The sequence below is a fragment of the Tachypleus tridentatus genome, chromosome 13 (genome assembly GCF_004210375.1).
Source record: "Tachypleus tridentatus isolate NWPU-2018 chromosome 13, ASM421037v1, whole genome shotgun sequence".
Taxonomy (NCBI): domain Eukaryota; kingdom Metazoa; phylum Arthropoda; class Merostomata; order Xiphosura; family Limulidae; genus Tachypleus; species Tachypleus tridentatus.
In genome coordinates, this window is record NC_134837.1 from 200598228 (window position 1) to 200617357 (window position 19130).

Consider the following 19130-nt stretch of genomic DNA (forward strand, 5'->3'; position numbering starts at 1 on the left):
GTTTATCCCTGAAAAGAAACCAAGTAATAACAAACTCACAAAACTGATGAAGGTCTCATGCTGATGTTTAGCACACAAATGAATATATGTTGGTAGCATAAAGTTTTACAAACCATTTGCTGTCTAGTTTATAAATACAGTTGGCATTAAAAGTAAAGTAATACATATGACATTTAACCTTTCAGATCATAGAACAAGTTAAACCTACATTTGTAGTTTCACCATATAAAGGCTGTCATGTGGTATGAAAAGCAAGTTATAAGGAACTTCCCAGTATTCCAGTTAAACATTTAAATAACACTTTAGTCTGGCAGAAGGCTAAAAAAAGTGTTAAACCTGACATCACTAAAAAATACACTAAGTAATTAAGACACAGTAGTGAATTACACTGTCAATGATAATTCACTACTTTCTGCCATGATCTTCACAAAGAGGTTTAAAATTATTTCTTTACACAGAAAGATTTATAAGCAGGATAAAACTTCAAATTTATTATAACAAAAACTTAATCTATTTTAGAGAACTTTAATTATCTAACATCTTAATCTCAATTATCTAGTACTATAACCTTAATTATCTAGCACTTTAACCTTAATTATCTAGTATTCCTGTACTTTAACCTTGACTATCTAGTACCTCAATTTTAATTAGCTAACACCTTAACCTCAGTTATTTAGTACTATAACCTTAATTATCTAGCACTTTAACCTTCATTATTAGTAACTTAATTTTAATTATCTAGCACCTTAATATTTGGTTATGATTTACTCTTACAGTCAATATTTCTTTTTTTTTATGAAAAAGCCTTGTTACTCTAATCATGAAACCTTAAACAAACATGTGCAACTAAATTAAAATATGTTACCTCCAAAGTGAAATGGTGAACAGGATCAAACACTGAAAAGTAGAAATCCTCTAATAATTTCCGAGCATTTTTTGAAGCATTTCTGAAAATAACAAACACAAATTAATGTGATAACAACAAACCAAAAAACAGATCAAATTATAAAAGTCACAATTTAAATAGCCATATGGTGCCACTTTCCAAGTGCTGTATTTTTGTGAGTGACCAGTGAAAAGTGTCTAAACCACACAAATACAAGTTATATCAATAAATACATTTATCCACCTGATAACAATGGGTTGAGGCTATCCCTTTATCTTGCCACCTGCCAAAAAGTAGCTAGTCTATAGGTGTGCTGGTACTTATATCAGACTTTATATCAAATTAAAACATTAATTTGTGTTCAATTATTTCAGCCTTAAAAACATTCTACACATGTAGTCTTCTTGTATTTTCCAAACAATGTTTGTTTTTTGTAATTCTTACCATAAACAATGCATTTCCAAGCAGATGTATACTGTAAAACCTTGAACGGTCAAACCCAACGTACATGTTCTGTGTTTTATACATTTAGCTGTCATCAAACTAATTTCATCAATAATATACCTAGCCTAGACTTCAATGAAGCTTAAATTAAAAAAAAAGTTCAAACCAGAAATTATCATCCATGCATATTTTGACAGCATCATAAAACCTTGTTTCGTATTTCTAAAGTAGTCATATACTATGTACAAAAGGTTAGTTTAACAAAGAAAACAAAAAATATTTAAACAGATTTCTCTTCTTCAGTACAAGCACTGATTGGCTGGCAAAGCAATATAATATTGATTAATAGTAGCAGCTAAAGGATGAGTACAGTGAGAGAATCTCTAATTTATCAACATGACCTCTAAACTCACAACTACTTTGTAACTGTAATAAACGTTACCTCTAAACTCACAACTGCTTTGTAACTGTGGTAAATGTAACCTCTAAACTCACAACTGCTTTGTGACTGTGGTAAATGTAACCTCTAAACTCACCACTGCTTTGTGACTGTGGTAAATGTAACCTCTAAACTCACAACTGCTTTGTGACTGTGGTAAACGTAATCTCTAAACTCACCACTGCTTTGTGACTGTGGTAAACGTAATCTCTAAACTCACCACTGCTTTGTGATTGTGGTAAACGTAATCTCTAAACTCACCACTGCTTTGTAACTGTGGTAAACATAACCTCTAAACTCACCACTGCTTTGTAACTGTGATAAATGTAACCTCTAAACTCACCACTGCCTTGTAAATGTGGTACACATAACCTACCACCAGAAAGATGGGTGCTGCTCACAGACTGTCAGTGTCCCTATAATATCATGCGTCCAGTGTCCCTGCAATGTCATGTGTCCACACAGAAACCTGACAGATAGAATTATGGAAAAGAATTGTAGCATTTTTGTGAAAAACAGATATCTAATAACTTATCAGATATTAAGTCTTTGACAGAAACTCTTAATTTTCAACACATTTTCATTAGTAATTAACACTCCTACGAAAAGACGTTTCTAGTCCTGATTTCTTCAAGTCCGTTCCCCTGGCTGTGGTTTCGCTAGATAGTAGATAGGGACAGTGGGAATCTTGTTAATCCATTCATTAATGGATTTAAATGGCAATTTCACTTAAATACAAAATTATTAGCCCAATATTAATAACCTTTCAAGTTGCTCTGGGGCCTATTAGGCCCCACTTTTCGTAGGAGTGTTAACACAAAATAATTTAATCTTTCAGAGAATTGTTGCTAACTGGACACATATAAATGTATATTGTTCTTGTCAGTCTAAATCCATCATGTCTAATTGCACACATATAAACATATAACGTTTTTGCTAATCTAAACCCATCATACCTTGTACACATATAAAGATTGTGTCAGTGTAAATCCATCATGGGTAATTGTATAGATACAAACATGGAAAGTTCTTGTCAGTCTAAATCCACCTTCCAAAACCCTAGTGTCATGACATTAAACATGTCTGCTGAGAAAACACATGGTTGAACAAAATTAGATAACAAGTGAAAATTTACTCTGAATGCATCTCAAATATCAGGCAATAATATCTGTTCAGTTAACTAGCCCTCTGGAGTTCTTCATATACACACATACATTGACTGAGTCACTACTGTCTGGTCAGTTAACCAGCCTTAAAGAGTTCTTCATGCACACACACTGATTGAGTCACTACTGTCTGGTCAGTTAACTGGCCTTGAAGAGTTCTTCATGCACATACACTGACTGAGTCACTACTGTCTGGTCAGTTAATTAGTCTTTAAGAGTACTTCATACATACACACACACACACACTGAGTCACAAGTGACTCGTCAGTTAACTAGCCTTGAAGAGTTCTTCACACACACTGACTGAATCGCTACTGTCTGGTCAGTTAAGTAGCATAAAAAGTTCTTCATGCACATACACTGATTGAGTCACTACTGTTTAGTCAGTTAATTAGCCTTGAAGAGTTTTTATGCACTTACACTGATTGAGTCACTACTGTTTAGTCAGTTAATTAGCCTTGAGTTTTTTATGCACACACACACTGATTGACTAACTACTGTCTCGTCAGTTAGCCAGCCTTGAAGAGTTCTTCAAGCAAACACACACACACACACACACACTCATTTTGATATTCACTTGGTGGAAAGAGAAACATTTGTAAAGGAACTCATGAAAATATTTTATATGTAATTTAAAGTAACAACAATTAAGTACACATATTAATAATAGTTTGAAGTTACTTTTAACAGATATGAACTCTGCAGCAAAGTAGGCTTAATAGTAACAAATGCATAGACAGTTGATCTTACATATTGTACACAGATAATTATGAAGGAAATAAATTTTATTTCTTTTAAAAGTTTGAGTTATCTAAAGAATATGATGTATTTATTTTACTGAACACAGTGAACCTATATTTATACAAGTTCAGGGTTGTGAGTAGAACACATCTCAAAACAGCATACATATTATACACAGTCCATTACTAAATGAAGCCTGTTCTTGCTCATTCAAGTTGCCCTTGTCTTAATCAGGAGAGGATTTCCATAAAACCAATATAATTTGGTGGCAAGAGGTGAATCAAACAGGCTTCATATTTTTTTTAATATATATATAGAGATATGAGTGTGTAAGAAAGTGATGATAATGTTTTATCCATCTTTACCCATAATATTATTAATGTACAATAAGCTCCTGGTCAAACAACAACTGTGATTTTTTAACCTCTAAATGTAATAAACTAACCCTCATAGGTAATGGTTTTGAGTGGACTTATAAATTATTACTTATGGGTAATAGTTTTGAATGGACCTATAAATTATCCCTCATGGGTAATGGTTTTGAGTGGATTTATGAATTATACCTCATGGGTTAAGTTTGAGAGTTTAGGCTTTCACAACTGCTTTCAAGCATGCTGAACATTAAACTCATCTGAGTAAATTAAACAATAAATATTTAAGGACAAATTAGTAAACGTTAAGATGTTAGGAAATTAATATCAGAATTCTTAATAAATTGTTTCTGTGAAATATTTTAATTCAAATGCATTTTAACAGAATACTCAACTCTCTTGGAAATCTATAGGTGGACTTCACAAGAGGTTTCAAAGTATGTAAAACCCAATCTTTAATTGTCTACAAAACCTTACACAAATGTTTATGATATCAGAAGTATGAGCACATTGTTTTTAAGTACCAATATAAGTTTTCAACAAAACTCAAAACACAATTATGAGCACACAATTTACAGAGCTAAAATTACATTAAGATAAGCATGTTTTAATGCAGTTATCCTTTCAAAAGCACTAGATATCAAAAGAACAGTACTTAATAGGAAAACTTAATACACAAGTTAACCTCACCTATGCACAGTATGGTTGTGGGTCATTATTCATTGCAAGGGCAGAAGAACCAATCACGACACTCAGTGTGAGAGCACCCATTAGAACTTCTGGAAAAGTACCTTAAAGATGACTTTGTTAAAATAGTTTTGGAGCTAATTTAATAGACATGCAGCCAAACAAACAAAAAATTTAAAACACACTCTAGTCTTCCATAGTTCTATTTTAGTAACTTATGAAGGCAGGACTTTTAACTTAAGCAGAGATAAATGGTATCAGTGAAATGACACCATCTATATTACATTCAGCCCATTCTATCTTTACCTTCAAAAAAGTTAGAACACCCTGGAACCCAAGGATAAACAATTTCTTTAGAAACACATTTTGACCCAACAAGTTATTTTTATGCCACATAGATGGGCCAAGTGGCTAATTTAAATCTAGTTCAAAAGAAAAGACTACAGGCAATTAAACTTGGTTCACTCAAGGTATTAACTAAATTAACACAAGCCTTCAGACACTGCAAAGTGGGTCAGATCACCCTCAAGTCCTTCACATAAATTATAATAAATATACATTTGGAGCTGGGACTAACACACAAGAACAAGTTCTCAACAAGTGTCTTCAGACACTGCAAACTGGGTCAGATCCCTTTCAAGTCCTTCACATAAATTATAATAAACATACATGAGGGCTAAAACTAACACACATGAACACATTCTCAACACTGCATTTACTGCTGATGAGTAGTCATAGTTAGACATGAGAAGAAACTATACACGTGACAAGTACTAAAGCACAGTGTCATATTTAACATAACTTCAAACTAATGCTTAAATGACAGAAATATGGAATATAAACACAAAAGTTATGGTGTTTTAAATACACATGCATGTACGTTGTCATCTTATGCAGGAGACAAGGTTTCCCTAATATCCGATGAATAGTGTAACAATAAAGCCAAGTCTCACCTACTGATGAGCGTTGTAACAATAAAACCAAGTCTCCCCTGCTGATGAGCATTGTAACAATAAAACCAAGTCTCATCTACTGATGAGTGAGGTAACAATAAAGGGAAGTCTTACCCATTGATGGCTGGTATAACAATAAAGCCAGGTTTCACCTAAAATGAAAAACAATGTTCTTCAGTGTTTGTGATCTGTCTCAACAATGTTCTTCACTATTTATGATCTGTCTCAACAATGTTCTTCAGTGTTTGTGATCTGTCTCAGCAGTGTTCTTCACTATTTCTGATCTGTCTCAACAATGTTCTTCCGTGTTTGTGGTCTGTCTCAGCAATGTTCTTCAGTGTTTGTGAACTGTCTCAACAATGTTATTCAGTGTTTGTGATCTGTCTCAGCAATGTTCTTCACTATTTCTGATCTGTCTCAACAATGTTCTTCAGTGTTTGTGATCTGTCTCAGCAATGTTCTTCAGTGTTTGTGATCTGTCTCAGCAATGTTCTTCAGTGTTTGTGATCTGTCTCAGCAATGTTCTTCAGTATTTATGATCTGTCTCAGCAATGTTCTTCAGTATTTATGATCTGTCTCAACAATGTTCTTCAGTGTTTGTGGTCTGTCTCAGCAGTGTTCTTCACTATTTATGATCTGTCTCAACAATGTTCTTCAGTGTTTGAGATCTGTCTCAACAATGTTCTTCAGTGTTTGTGATCTGTCTCAGCAATATTCCTCAATGTTTGATGGTGATCTTCCTATTTTTATACAATCACATGTAACCTTTAACTATCACAATCACTAACAACAGCTTTTCATATGCAGTTGGTTGTGAAATGCAAGGTTTGCGACTTGTTTTGTCATTAATTTGCTACTTGGAAAGCTATTTCTATGAAAACTTTGGTCATTTTTTTGAAGTATTAGACAGAGTCACCAACCATACAAGCTTAAGCCTTGCTGGAAATATCAGGGGTCAGCTGTGTTGCCATGCTGAATGGAACTGATTTTCAAACAAATAATTATACCTTTATACAGTGGTTTTGTACACAAAGAACATAAGATAAAGCTTGGTGAACATAAAATGTCCAGAGTTGCTACATTTAGCCCTATCTTGTCATGCAATATGACCTAATATTTATAAGACATGGATTTCATATTCATGAATAAGCATCAAAACATTTACAGTAGACAACTGTACATTAAATGAAATCTCACCTATTTTCTGTACTGAATTCAAAGCAGAATTGGAGTGGCTCACATAATCTGTAAACAGCTTTCAAGTTGTAACGTTTGGATAGTTCCCACAGTTTAAACAAAGCAACCTGAGCATATATCCTGGTGTTGATATTTTGAACCATACACCACGGTGTTACACGGGGTATCCATTGAACAAGATGAGTTTCCAGCAGTTCGGGTTTTAGTGAGGAACTCAGTAAAATCAAGATTGAGAGGAAGGACACTACGCTGCCTACTCTCCTTCTTCCAGCCTAATAAGTAACAAAAAATGTCTCAATGTAGTTAATCCAGATGGAAAACTACACCTCCTGAAAGATATAGAACAATACTGGAAATCACAGTTCCCATATTAAAACCTCAGACAAGCACCTTTCTTTTTGTGTTTTGTTTTTTTTACACTGACGGCATCATTATGATTGTCCTTGTATACAAAAAATCATCTGAAATAAGATTAACAAATTACAATTTGAATTTCTACAATCACACTTTCACTTCCCAGAACACAATTTAATATACATACATCTACATATACATATATTGAAATTTTTAGAGAAAAATGCAGTGAATATGTTCATCTCATATGTACACATCCATACACCCACATACACATGTATACATACATTAACAGGTACATCTACATATACACACACACACACACACACACACAGACATTAAAACGAACACATCCATCCTTCCACACACACATATACATACAGTAACAAGTAGATGTACATTTGTAAATATATTAATATGTACACATCTATACATCCACATACACACACATACATACATTGACAGGTACATGTACCTATATTAATATGTACACATCCATTCCTTCACACACACCCACATATACATACATTGACAGGTACATGTACCTATATTAATATGTACACATCCATTCCTTCACACACACCCACATATACATACATTAACAGGTACATGTACCTATATTAATATGTACACATCCATTCCTTCACACACACCCACATATACATACATTAACAGGTACATGTACCTATATTAATATGTACACATCCATTCCTTCACACACACCCACATATACATACATTAACAGGTACATGTACCTATATTAATATGTACACATCCATTCCTTCACACACACCCACATATACATACATTAACAGGTACATATATATTCATACATATATTAATATGTACACATCTATACATCCACACATACACATATACATTCATACATATATTAATATGTACACATCTATATTATACCATACCATCGTACCAGTTACCTAATTTCATGTTTATAGTCAAAACCAATACTATGTGATATTGCTTCAAATACATATTTGTACCCAGTTAATCACTGTATAACTCCTAATATTTATGTTTGGGTATGCACAGGTTTTAATACTTATACAAATGTTATTCCAAAATTTATACTCTCAACCCAAAGCATTGTAACTTTTTCAAGTATTGTAATTTCTTCTTTTTTATGTTTATTGTTAAACATAAAGTTGGCTCTCTCTGCTCTGCCTAAAATTAGTATTAAATTCTGATTTTTGAGTATTTGTTTGTCATTTTGTTTAATTATAATACTTCTTAGTAGCAGATATACGTACATTTCAGATATAAATTCTTAGTCTTGATATACGAAAAATTTTATCATCAAAATTTTGATGGCACAAAAACACAGGTTTTTGAGAATAAGTACGTGGTAGTAACTACAAATGTAATTGAACACCTATTTACAAATACAGTACTTCATTTAGATTCTCTTCCAAGTCATCTTGACATTCTGGATAATCCAAAAGAACCCGAACTGCTAAAAACTCCAGGAGGTACCGAACAGATGGCTGTTGATTTTCTTCTTCTAACAGTCTGTAAGCTGATTTCAGAAGCTTATGACAGGTTACCTACATGAATGAAAATGTAATTGTTACTCAAGTTATAACAAATGGTGAATTAAATGTTTTAATAAAAATACTGAAAACGTATTCAGACCTTGTCTAAAGAGGGGTAGAGAATCAATATGGACTGCCAGATTCTAGTCTTCGTGAGATGATGAAGAGAATTGTTGAAATAACATGATTTTGAAGCATTTAGTTCCTCATTTAGCTTCAAGAGGGAGTCAACAATCCTATTAGCTAGGTCTTGGTGTGATTCTTTGATAAGTGTTAAAAAGCAAACAGCGTTGGTCCTGACAACTTTGTCTTCTTTAAGCTTGCTGCTACAATGAATTTTGAATCACATTAATACTGAGAAAAAAAAAAGTTTTCAAACATTAATTATGTAAAAACAACTGTTTGCATATACACACATTAGTTAGATTAGATTTTGTACAGAGTGGAAAAATAAATACATACTTGAAAAAATAAAAGCACATCCATAAAGCAAATATTCAACATGGGACACAAAGCATAATATAGGTAATTCTATGATGTTCCCTGGTTTTCTTTTAGGAGAAACTAAGACCCAAGCTGCAATAGGGATAATTTACCATCAATTCTACCATCTTCACATACTTAAAAAAGGAGCACATGTGGGTGTTCTTAATCCAAAATGTCCCACTTCTTTACCACCTTTCATTGTCTGCAGCCAGAAATGGCAAGATGGTTCTTTAAAATAAAAACCAGTAAGAAGGTCATAATTACTTCAATACATCAATGGGAAAGAAAACAAAACTGTACTTGATGTTAGTATACAGGCCCCATTATAATGATACGGTATTACTATAGTTTTGCTATTACCATTCTCCAGCCTACCATGCTACTATCTAGATCTTCTAGATCTAAAGAGATCCACACAGTAATAGGTCTTATATAGGAAGGTGATATAACTAGATTAATCCATTTATAAAAAATACAAAAATCTCCAAATAAGAAATTCTAATTATTTCCTCAACAATAACATTTAGATTATTTTTGTTGTATATCTTATCATTTTATTAATATCATTATTTTCAATATTATGTAAATAACATTTATATTTATCATAAAATTATTTAAAGTACTTGTTTAAGGTTTTTTTCATCCAAGCCATTGAAGATTATTTTTTGTTGTAATATATTCATATGAGATATTAAACACTATATACTGTTACAAATCTTACAATTTGCGAATGCTTAATACTCTGTATACCATTTATTGGACAATAACTATGTACTGAGAGTAGTCCATATATATTTGATATGTGAAATCATTTATTTTATCACATATGTAATAATATTAGGTGTAGAACACTTGATAATAAATTGTTTGCCTGTCAATTATTACTGTAATTATCAATTATTTTCATACCTAAATCTAAATAAAGTGCTTCAGCACTTGATAGGGTTTATTTTGAATTTCGCAAAAAGCTACTCAAGGGCTATCTGCACTAGCTATCCCTAATTTAGCAGTGTAAGGCCAGAGAGAGGGCAGCTAGTCATCACAATCCACCACCAACTCTTGGGCTACTCTTTTACCAATGAATAATGTGATTGACCATGACATATAATGCCCTAAAGACTGAAAGGTCAAGCATGTTTGGTATGACGGAGATTCAAACCCACAACCCTCGGCAAGTGCCCTAACCACCTGCCCATGCCGGACCACTTGATAGGGAGGTGTTCTGAATTTGTGAAATGTTACCAATATCATTACTTATTACTAAATTATTAACACTAAACAAATAATCAATATACCTTAAAACTTACTTTTCATATCTAGTGTGGCTTGTTATAAACTTAGTCACCTATAGATAGCTGAAGTTTTCAAGAATAGGGTTCTATTCAATTAATTTTTTTTTTCCATTTAAAACAAATTTGTTTTATCATTGAAGAAAACAAATTAAACTGGAGTTCCCTGTACAAATATAACACAATTTAATGAATCAAAAGTAAATTAAAAAACATTGCAAACAACACATAGAATCAGTTGCCACATGCAAAAAACATAAAAAATAGACATTAAGAAGACTTTCCAACACTTCGCAAGATTTTCAATATAGTTGTACATAATTCAACACTTCTTTAAGACTGTGCCACTAGAATGGTTGTAGTTATTATTTTCAAAAATTCTGTTGAACTCTGATAAGTTAAAAGTTTATTCTATTGATACTTAATATTTCTTAGATGAAAGATGCTATTAACTTAATACATTAACTCATATTAGTTGAATCATTAATCACACAATTCCAGCTGTTCTAAATATGTATGAATTTAAACTCTTCTGTGTTAATCATCAAAAAACAACTACACTTCAAAAAAAAACTAAAATTACATTTACAGAATTCTATTCCCTCATGAAATTAAAAAAATAAGATATTTAAACAATTACACTATCTTTAAAAAAAACAATATTTATTTATATTAACCACATTTATTAGAAGTCTGAATTTATATTATAATGCTATAGTATAAAACAAAGCATTGATCACAAAATATTAACAAAAGAAGTTTACACTAAAATCAAACAAACCTTTCCACCAATTGATTGACAGACAGAGCTTCACCTTCACTAAATATGTAGTTTATATTTTCATTTATAATTCTGAAATAAACAAACAAACATCACCAAAAATGTATTTCTCCACACTCTTATTTCTCTTCTTTTTTCATGCACATAAACAATTTTAAGGACAACTGCAAAAGCAATTACATCTTTAAACTAACATGCCATTGCTAAAATTCAAGTTGCTAATTAGTTTGTTCATACAAATAAATTATTCATCTAGACTTAACTGCAAATAACTTTTTTTTCTTGTAAAAGATTTATCCACAAAAGCATTTATTAAAATGTAGAAAAACTTGATATACTTATTTCAGTTTTACAGTCTTTATTTTTACATCTGTTGGTCATCAACAACAAAAACTAAACTTGTAGCCAACAATTTACCAGACTTCATTTTTACATCTGTTGGCCAACAACAACAAAAAATGAAGTTGGTAGCCAACATGTTACCATAATTTTTCTACAGTCCATTCTCGCTTTCTTGCATATATCAGGTGGAAAATTATGTTTAGAATTTGACCTTTATTCTGTATTATTAAGAACAGAAATAATCTTCTGAACTTTCTTATTTGTATATTTTACTATCAATAGTTAAGCAAGGCAAAATAAATTGTACTGTACAATCAAAATCTGTTTTTAAATGTTTACAATACAAAATTTGCTTTTTTATAGATGGAATCCCAAAGGTTTGTTTTAATGTTTCTACATTATTCAGACCCACTGTTTGAATCTTTTTCTTTTCGTGCATGTCAAGCCATTGCCCTAGTATTGTAATTGTTGTTTATACAACTTATCTGTAACACTATTGTAACTGTTGTTTACGAGGTCTGTTCAAAAAATACACGGACTGTTTGAATTGTGCGGCTCCAGTTAGTTTCAGGGGAATCCGCTTGGTGTCGCTAGGTTAGCACAGATCAGCTGATTACGACGCCATTTCCGATTGCAGATATCTTCATTTGTGTATTAGCTAAGCGGTTTTAAGTGAAGTGCGATTTTTTCGTTTGGCAGAATTCAGAATGAATGACCTGAAGGAGCAACGACTTACTGTGAAATTTTGTGTTAAACTTGAAAAATCTGCGACTGAAACTTTTGCTATGCTTAACACGGCTTACGGTGATGTTGCTATGAAGCGTACGGCATGTTTCAAGTGGCATGAACATTTTAAGGATGGTTGACAGTCCATTGAAGATCATAAGCGTCCTGGACGTCCTTCCACGTCAACTGACGACCCACACGTTGACAAATTTAACACCCTGGTGCGAGCAAATCAACGTCTGACTGTCAGGGAGCTTGCTGAAGAGTGTGGGATATCAGTTGGATCTTGTTACGAGATTTTGACCGAAAAATTGAAGATGCACCACGTTGCTGCGAAATTCAGCCCTCAGAAATCGTGAGTTTTTGGCCAAACACTCAATCACTGTTCTTCCCCACCCCCCTACTCACCTGACCTTGCTCCTTGCGATTTTTTTCTTGTTCCCCAAACTCAAAAGACCCTTGAAAGGAAGAAGATTTGAGACGATTCCCAAGATTAAGGCAAATGCGACGAAGGAGCTGAAGGACATTACAAAAGAAGTGTACCAGGACTGTTTCAACAAGTGGAAACACCGTTGGGATAAGTGTGTGCAAATGGAAGGAGAGTACTTTGAAGGGGTCCCAGACCTGTAACTTCTAAATGAAGTACATTTTGTTTTATGACGTCAGTCCGCGTATTTTTTTTGAACAGACCTCGTATACATCATTTACCTTGGAAATGTCCTCTACAGGTTGTGATGATTTAATGAATTAATTTTTCAATTACTTATTTGAAGTATATATTTGGTGTGTGGTGGCTATTTTGCATAAATCATAAAGGTTCACTAGTGTTAGTAAATAGTGATGTTCCACACAACTGATGTAGGCACAGAGGCAACAATATTTGTTTTAAAGAAAAACATTAGTCACTTGTTTCTGCAGGATTTTCAAAAATTATAATCACAAACCTTACCTATTTAGGGTTGATCTTTTACAAATAAACCAAAAATATGGTAAGTTATTCCAGATACCATTCAGAAAAAAATTCATTAGAATTTATAAAAGCTGTGTTTGTTTTTGAATTTCGCACAAAGCTACTCGAGGGCTATCGGTGCTAGCCATTCCTAATTTAGCAGTGTAAGACTAGAGGGAAGGCAGCTAGTCATAACCACCCACCGCCAACTCTTGGGCTACTCTTTTACCAATGAATAGTGGGATTGACCGTCACATTATAACGCCCACGGCTGAAAGGGCAAGCATGTTTAGCGCGACGGGGATGTGAACCCGTCACCCTCAGATTACGAGTCGCATGCCTTAACGTGCTTGGCCATGCCGGGCCTAAAAGCTGTGAATTCAGAAAAAATGTATATAAGAATTATTTACTTTTGATCTTTTCTGTGTACTGGTCCAAATGTTAATGCCTTGGATAAAATGTTTACATTGGCCATAGATGTGTGGTTCATCCACAACTGACAGCAGTGCTTGACAAGGATACTGAATATTCCTGTGGAATTTTCACCCAAAGAAAAAATTTCATCTGAAAACTGTAAAAGAAAAATTTAATTAATTTAACCTGGATATTTTAATTATTGTTATGAAAAATCTAAATGAAAAAAAAATTATATCTGATTTTACTGCACTACCTGCTTCACAAAAGTTGAAATTTTAACCTCAAAATAGTTTTATTTGATTAAATTCATATGAATTATTTATTATACAAGATGTATCATTATAAACTTTACCAAGGTTTAACGAAATTAACTGAAACTTTCAACAAGATGTACAAAACTAACAGTACACCTCAGTGATTTAGTAGCTGCCTATTGTTGTAACATGAGCTGATAAACATGGAAGGAAGAAGTCAACACAAACCACGTCGATAGGTTTATAAAACAGTTTCAATTTGACAAGATTAATCTTGAAAGTCAAGCAGTAGTTAAGTTGTTGTTCATAAATTTTCTGAAACATCAGAAACATGTACATTTGCAAGAATACAAAATAATTCAATAAATTATGAATCATGCAATGTAATAACTCACTCAAACTTAAAGAACTCATTCACAGGTAGTAATTACAAAAGGTAGAATAACACATGATATCATATCATCTTGAAAGTAATATGTTTTATTCTCTTAAACAGAGGAAGTATATGATAAAAATAGATGGTTTTGTGTTGCAAGTAAAAACATATTTGTGGCATTGAGTAAACTAAAAAATAAAGATCTGTGCAAAAGTAGTGAAGAAAAGAAAACACATTTCATTAGAACTGATGGAGATCTATTTTAATCTTTTAGAAAACTGAATAGTTATACTGTTTCATTTAAGTTACATGTGTGTGTATCACTGTCATAAGGACTTGACAGTACTTCAGCACAGTTAATTGTTTAATATTCTCCATTATGCTTGTAACATTTTCAACAACACATTCGTTATTCAGTCCCTTAGGGTTTTCAAGAAGAAAAAAACTGTACATCAGTATTCAAACCACACTACATACACCATACCCACAACTGAAAACATGCAATACATAGTTCAGAGAAGCCAGATGGAACAAACAAACATATAAATTTAAGTACATGCAAATCTTAATACTTGTCTAAATTAAAGAAAAGCTATAAATATTGTACAGTTAGATTGTTACTTTCTTACAGAAAATACTTGTTTTTTGTTAAGAAATAGAAATATAAGAACTAAATCAAGAACATAACAATATTTTCAATATGTAAGAAATAATACAATCAAATAAACCTTTCATGGTATTAATCCCTTCTTTTGATTAAACTGGCCATTAGTGTTTTTGTCACAAAGTTTGAATACATCAAATTTCAGATCATGTTTCAATAAACACTTATGTCATTTAACTGTTTCTATTTATGATTCTCTATTCTTGTGAAGACCAGGAACAAAGTCTGGTCATTAAGTAAAAACTCTTTTCACTATAAATATGAAGCAGTAGAAAATAACCATTGTATACTTTTATTATTGTTTATGAAATGTAACTCATGATTTTACATAAGGAACTTAATTAATCTAAAAATTTCCTGATAAAAGTATTCCACCTTTCCTTTATATTCACACACTTGAATATTCAATTTAGTTTTATATCCAATTGATTAAAGCAAGTGTTTTGTTACAAATGTTCAAAGAACAAAACCTTGAGATCAACAAACAACAGTGTACCTCACCTCTTCCAATCTTGAAGATAGCATTGGGCACTGTAGTACATCTGGTTGATAGGTCATATTTACAAATGCTTTTACTGATGGTAAAAACAAATCACTCTTCCTCAGTTCCAAACATGCTTTCCAACTACTTTTCATGCACTGAATAATCATGGCTTTCTCTGAATGTACAAACTGTATATTTCAAAAACAAATATTATGAAGTTTCTGTGCACACAAAATAAATCTAGATACATCAAAGATTGTCAAGAAATATTTTTAATACAATTAAAAAACTGAATTACTTCATCTTAAATAATAAACATTTCTGAAGTACAAGAATTAAAATTACAAGTAAACAAAGTTCTCAACAGACAACAACAAGAATATTAAAAATTCTAATCATCAAGATGAGACATTTTGTGTAAACTAATTAAAACCTAACAATCTCTAACACTATCTAAATAACTATAATTAAATATTATTGGGTGACTGTGACAAAATGCAACTTCCATCTGGTGCAAATGTCTCAGTTGTCCTTGAAGAATTGAAAGCTAATTCTTGTGTGCTAAAACCATTAGGTTAAAAAATATGGCAAGTTGAAATGAAAATGCAGAACTAATAAAACAACTTCATCCCAATAAAAAAATAAATTTTAAAGTGAGTATAGACAAGGTTATGAAACAAAGTTGTGATGTAGTTATTTATGGTTACCTAGTGGTATACAATGAAACAGAAGTTACAAAACAAATAATTGACAAACCTCAAAAGGAATTGTCCCATACATCCACTTGCTTGTATTTGTCAGTAACAAACAGAATATTTACCAAACCACTGCATAGGTATTTCGAAAGAAAGAAATGTAAGTAAACTAGATTTTCAAACAAAATGAAATACACAAAATAAACCGTTTGAGAAAGAAGACACAGGAGTCCAAAAAAGAGGTACACTCACATATACAATATGTCAGCAGTGAGTTGTTTCACACAAGGTGAACTTCAAAATGTAACAGAGGCAACATTACAGTCATGGTAATATGGCTGAATGGCTCATTCAAATGGAAACAAACAGCCACAGAAGCCCTTGAAAAGTGCACGTCTGAAACCACGAAAATTTTGTAACAGATGCAACACAGACTTTTAAGTGGAAGTTAGCTGAAGAATTAAAATAACAAACAAAAGGTACTTATAGTGTGGTTAAACCACATGACAGAATGTTCTAGAAATAAAGATTCAGTAATGCTGGCAAATCTATAGAAGATAAAATATAAAAATACTAAGAATGGACTTGTTAATAGAATTAACAATGTCCTACAACATAAGAGAATTTAATGTCCAAAATTACCAGCTGACAAATCTAGAAAAGCATATATCCATCAAACCTCAGCAACAATATTTTCATATAGGAAAATGAAGAAACATTGTCCAAAGCTGAGAACACCTGGCAAATGACATGGGGAAGTTTGAGAATAATCCTTTCCTGAAACAATTTCATTAATTAGATAAAAAGGACAGATGATGGCTAATGAAATATATGAAGCTGTTTTACCATGAGTATGATAGTTAAAATAATTGCTTCTTATGAAATAAAGAAAAATTATAGTCATTGTATTTCTTTTTGCCCCTTTTGTCCACAGGCAGGGTTTTGATTCAAACTGACATGAGTTTATACGACAGGCAGATTTGAATAACTAAACAGAATCTTCAAGACATAAAGTTTGTTTAAATACAGCCTTAATGTTTGAGACTGGAACTGAATGCAAATATACTGAATCCACAGATAATGTTGGGATGTGTTCTAAAGACACAAGAAAAACATGTCATTATATTTACTGAACTCCAGACTAGTTATACAGCTCAAGCCTATGGAAGTTTGAAGTTGCACAAAAATACAGAAGTTTTCTAAAGTACATACACTGAAAATAATTAACAAGTTTTATGAAAATGTTTTGCTAATGAGAATGATGTTGAAAACAAAAAATTCAATATGGGAAGTTCACTTTTAAAAAAGAAACAATATAACAGCATTACTACATTCTCCAAGTCTGAATCAGAGAAACTTGACAAGCTTAAAGTAGAAACAAAGTGTCAGTTACACTGCCCATCCCTAGAAAGTTATCAAATTCATTTAATCAGAGAGGGATTTGAAGTACTGTGTTACAAAAATGCAAAAACAGTAGTAACAGAGGAGTAGCCAATAAAGTAAAAGCACAGCTCTTTCGGTCATGTTTAATTATAACTAACGTTATTTCAAGTTTGAGTTCAATGGTTGACTTGAATTTTGGAAGAAAAAATAAAAAACAGTTTTTGAACTTAAATATGTGTGTGTGTGTGTGTGTGATTATCTACTTACCTCCAAAACAGTTTTAAAAAATATGAACTAAAAATAAAAGAATGTGAAATATAAAGTGAATTAAAATACACAGTGGAGTAAGAAAGTTTTAATAAAGTTCAACTGTCTAAATTGATAGTAATAATTTCAGTAGCATCAAAAATCAGACTCTGCTACAAGCAAAAGAGACTTTTATAAGAAGCCAATAACCAGCAAAATACTATTCAGTGTTTATTTGAGGTTTAGGTAATTGCAATGTGTTATGGAATCATATATTATTGAGAAAGAAATAATTATTGAGAATAGCAAAGGTGAAAGATGACTTAAATGGATAATGAAGAAAACTTTATTACAAAGTAAATGTAATAAAAATAAACATACAATGTTTTGACGAGTTGTTTGCACCAGAAGGTACAAAACACTGTACAATTTTTACTTGTATTAGTTTTCTTCAAGCTCTCTTCAAACTTTGTCACCTCAAAATAGGTATTTCATCACCAAATATTGTTGTATACAAAAGTAAGATACTTATACCAAGTTAAACTTACAAAAAATTACTAATATTTAATTTGTAATAATTACATCATAAAATGGAACTTGCTTCTCCTCAAAAAAGGTAACTGTAAAAATTCCATTTAGCTACACTTCTAATCACAAACTATGATGGGTAACACATGATGAATGACTACCTGTTTAACGAGGTACTTTAAACATTGAATGACTGAAGGAATAGCTGTACCATATCCAGTCTCCAGAAAATCCACTGCTAAATAAAAGACACTATGATTGACACTAGTATGAGCTTCAAGGTGGAAACGTACACACTCCCACATATCTGAGACACAAATATACCTCAGATTACTAGCCAGTTCTTGTGAATATCTAAAATAAGAAACAACAAATTGTTTGTGACATCAGGAAACCTAAACACACCCAAGTTTAGTCCTAAATTAACTTTATACAGTAGGCTTACAATATAAGCAACCGCTGTGGTCAACTTAAGACATTTGATTGATTTTTTAAGAGGAATTGAATAATATGAGGAATATAGGACAAGCCCTTTTATTAATATTCAAATTAAAATAAAATGGTTTTGCCACGATAAATTAATTAATTTAACTATTGTAAAAGTATTCATTGTGCTTAAAACAATGTTATTCATTTGTCAGAAACATTATTTCTTGTTAAGATTCACAAAGTTATATAACATTAATTTTCACATCTCTATACAACAAGACTAAATTTTGTCC

At 32.0% G+C, this 19130-nt stretch overlaps 1 protein-coding gene across 18 annotated transcripts in view; it reads right to left on the reverse strand.

Annotated features, from left to right (window-relative positions):
- Nucleotides 1–19130, reverse strand: part of LOC143240771 (tRNA (guanosine(18)-2'-O)-methyltransferase TARBP1) — a 64256-nt gene that overhangs the window by 14768 nt on the left and 30358 nt on the right. For 2 of the 18 annotated variants that reach the window (XM_076483775.1, XM_076483779.1), the window contains exons 13-20: nt 18570–18762; nt 15574–15744; nt 13772–13932; nt 11345–11416; nt 8889–9114; nt 8648–8800; nt 6885–7156; nt 866–947 (exon numbers count right to left, since the gene is read on the reverse strand). In XM_076483775.1, the coding sequence (XP_076339890.1) occupies nt 866–947; nt 6885–7156; nt 8648–8800; nt 8889–9114; nt 11345–11416; nt 13772–13932; nt 15574–15744; nt 18570–18762 (1330 nt within the window). Of the gene's footprint in view, nt 1–865; nt 948–2112; nt 2856–4737; nt 5840–6884; nt 7157–8647; nt 8801–8888; nt 9115–11344; nt 11417–13771; nt 13933–15573; nt 15745–18569; nt 18763–19130 lie in introns of those variants that run through there. The other 16 variants (XR_013021942.1, XR_013021946.1, XR_013021943.1 and 13 more) reach the window with 16 other exon arrangements.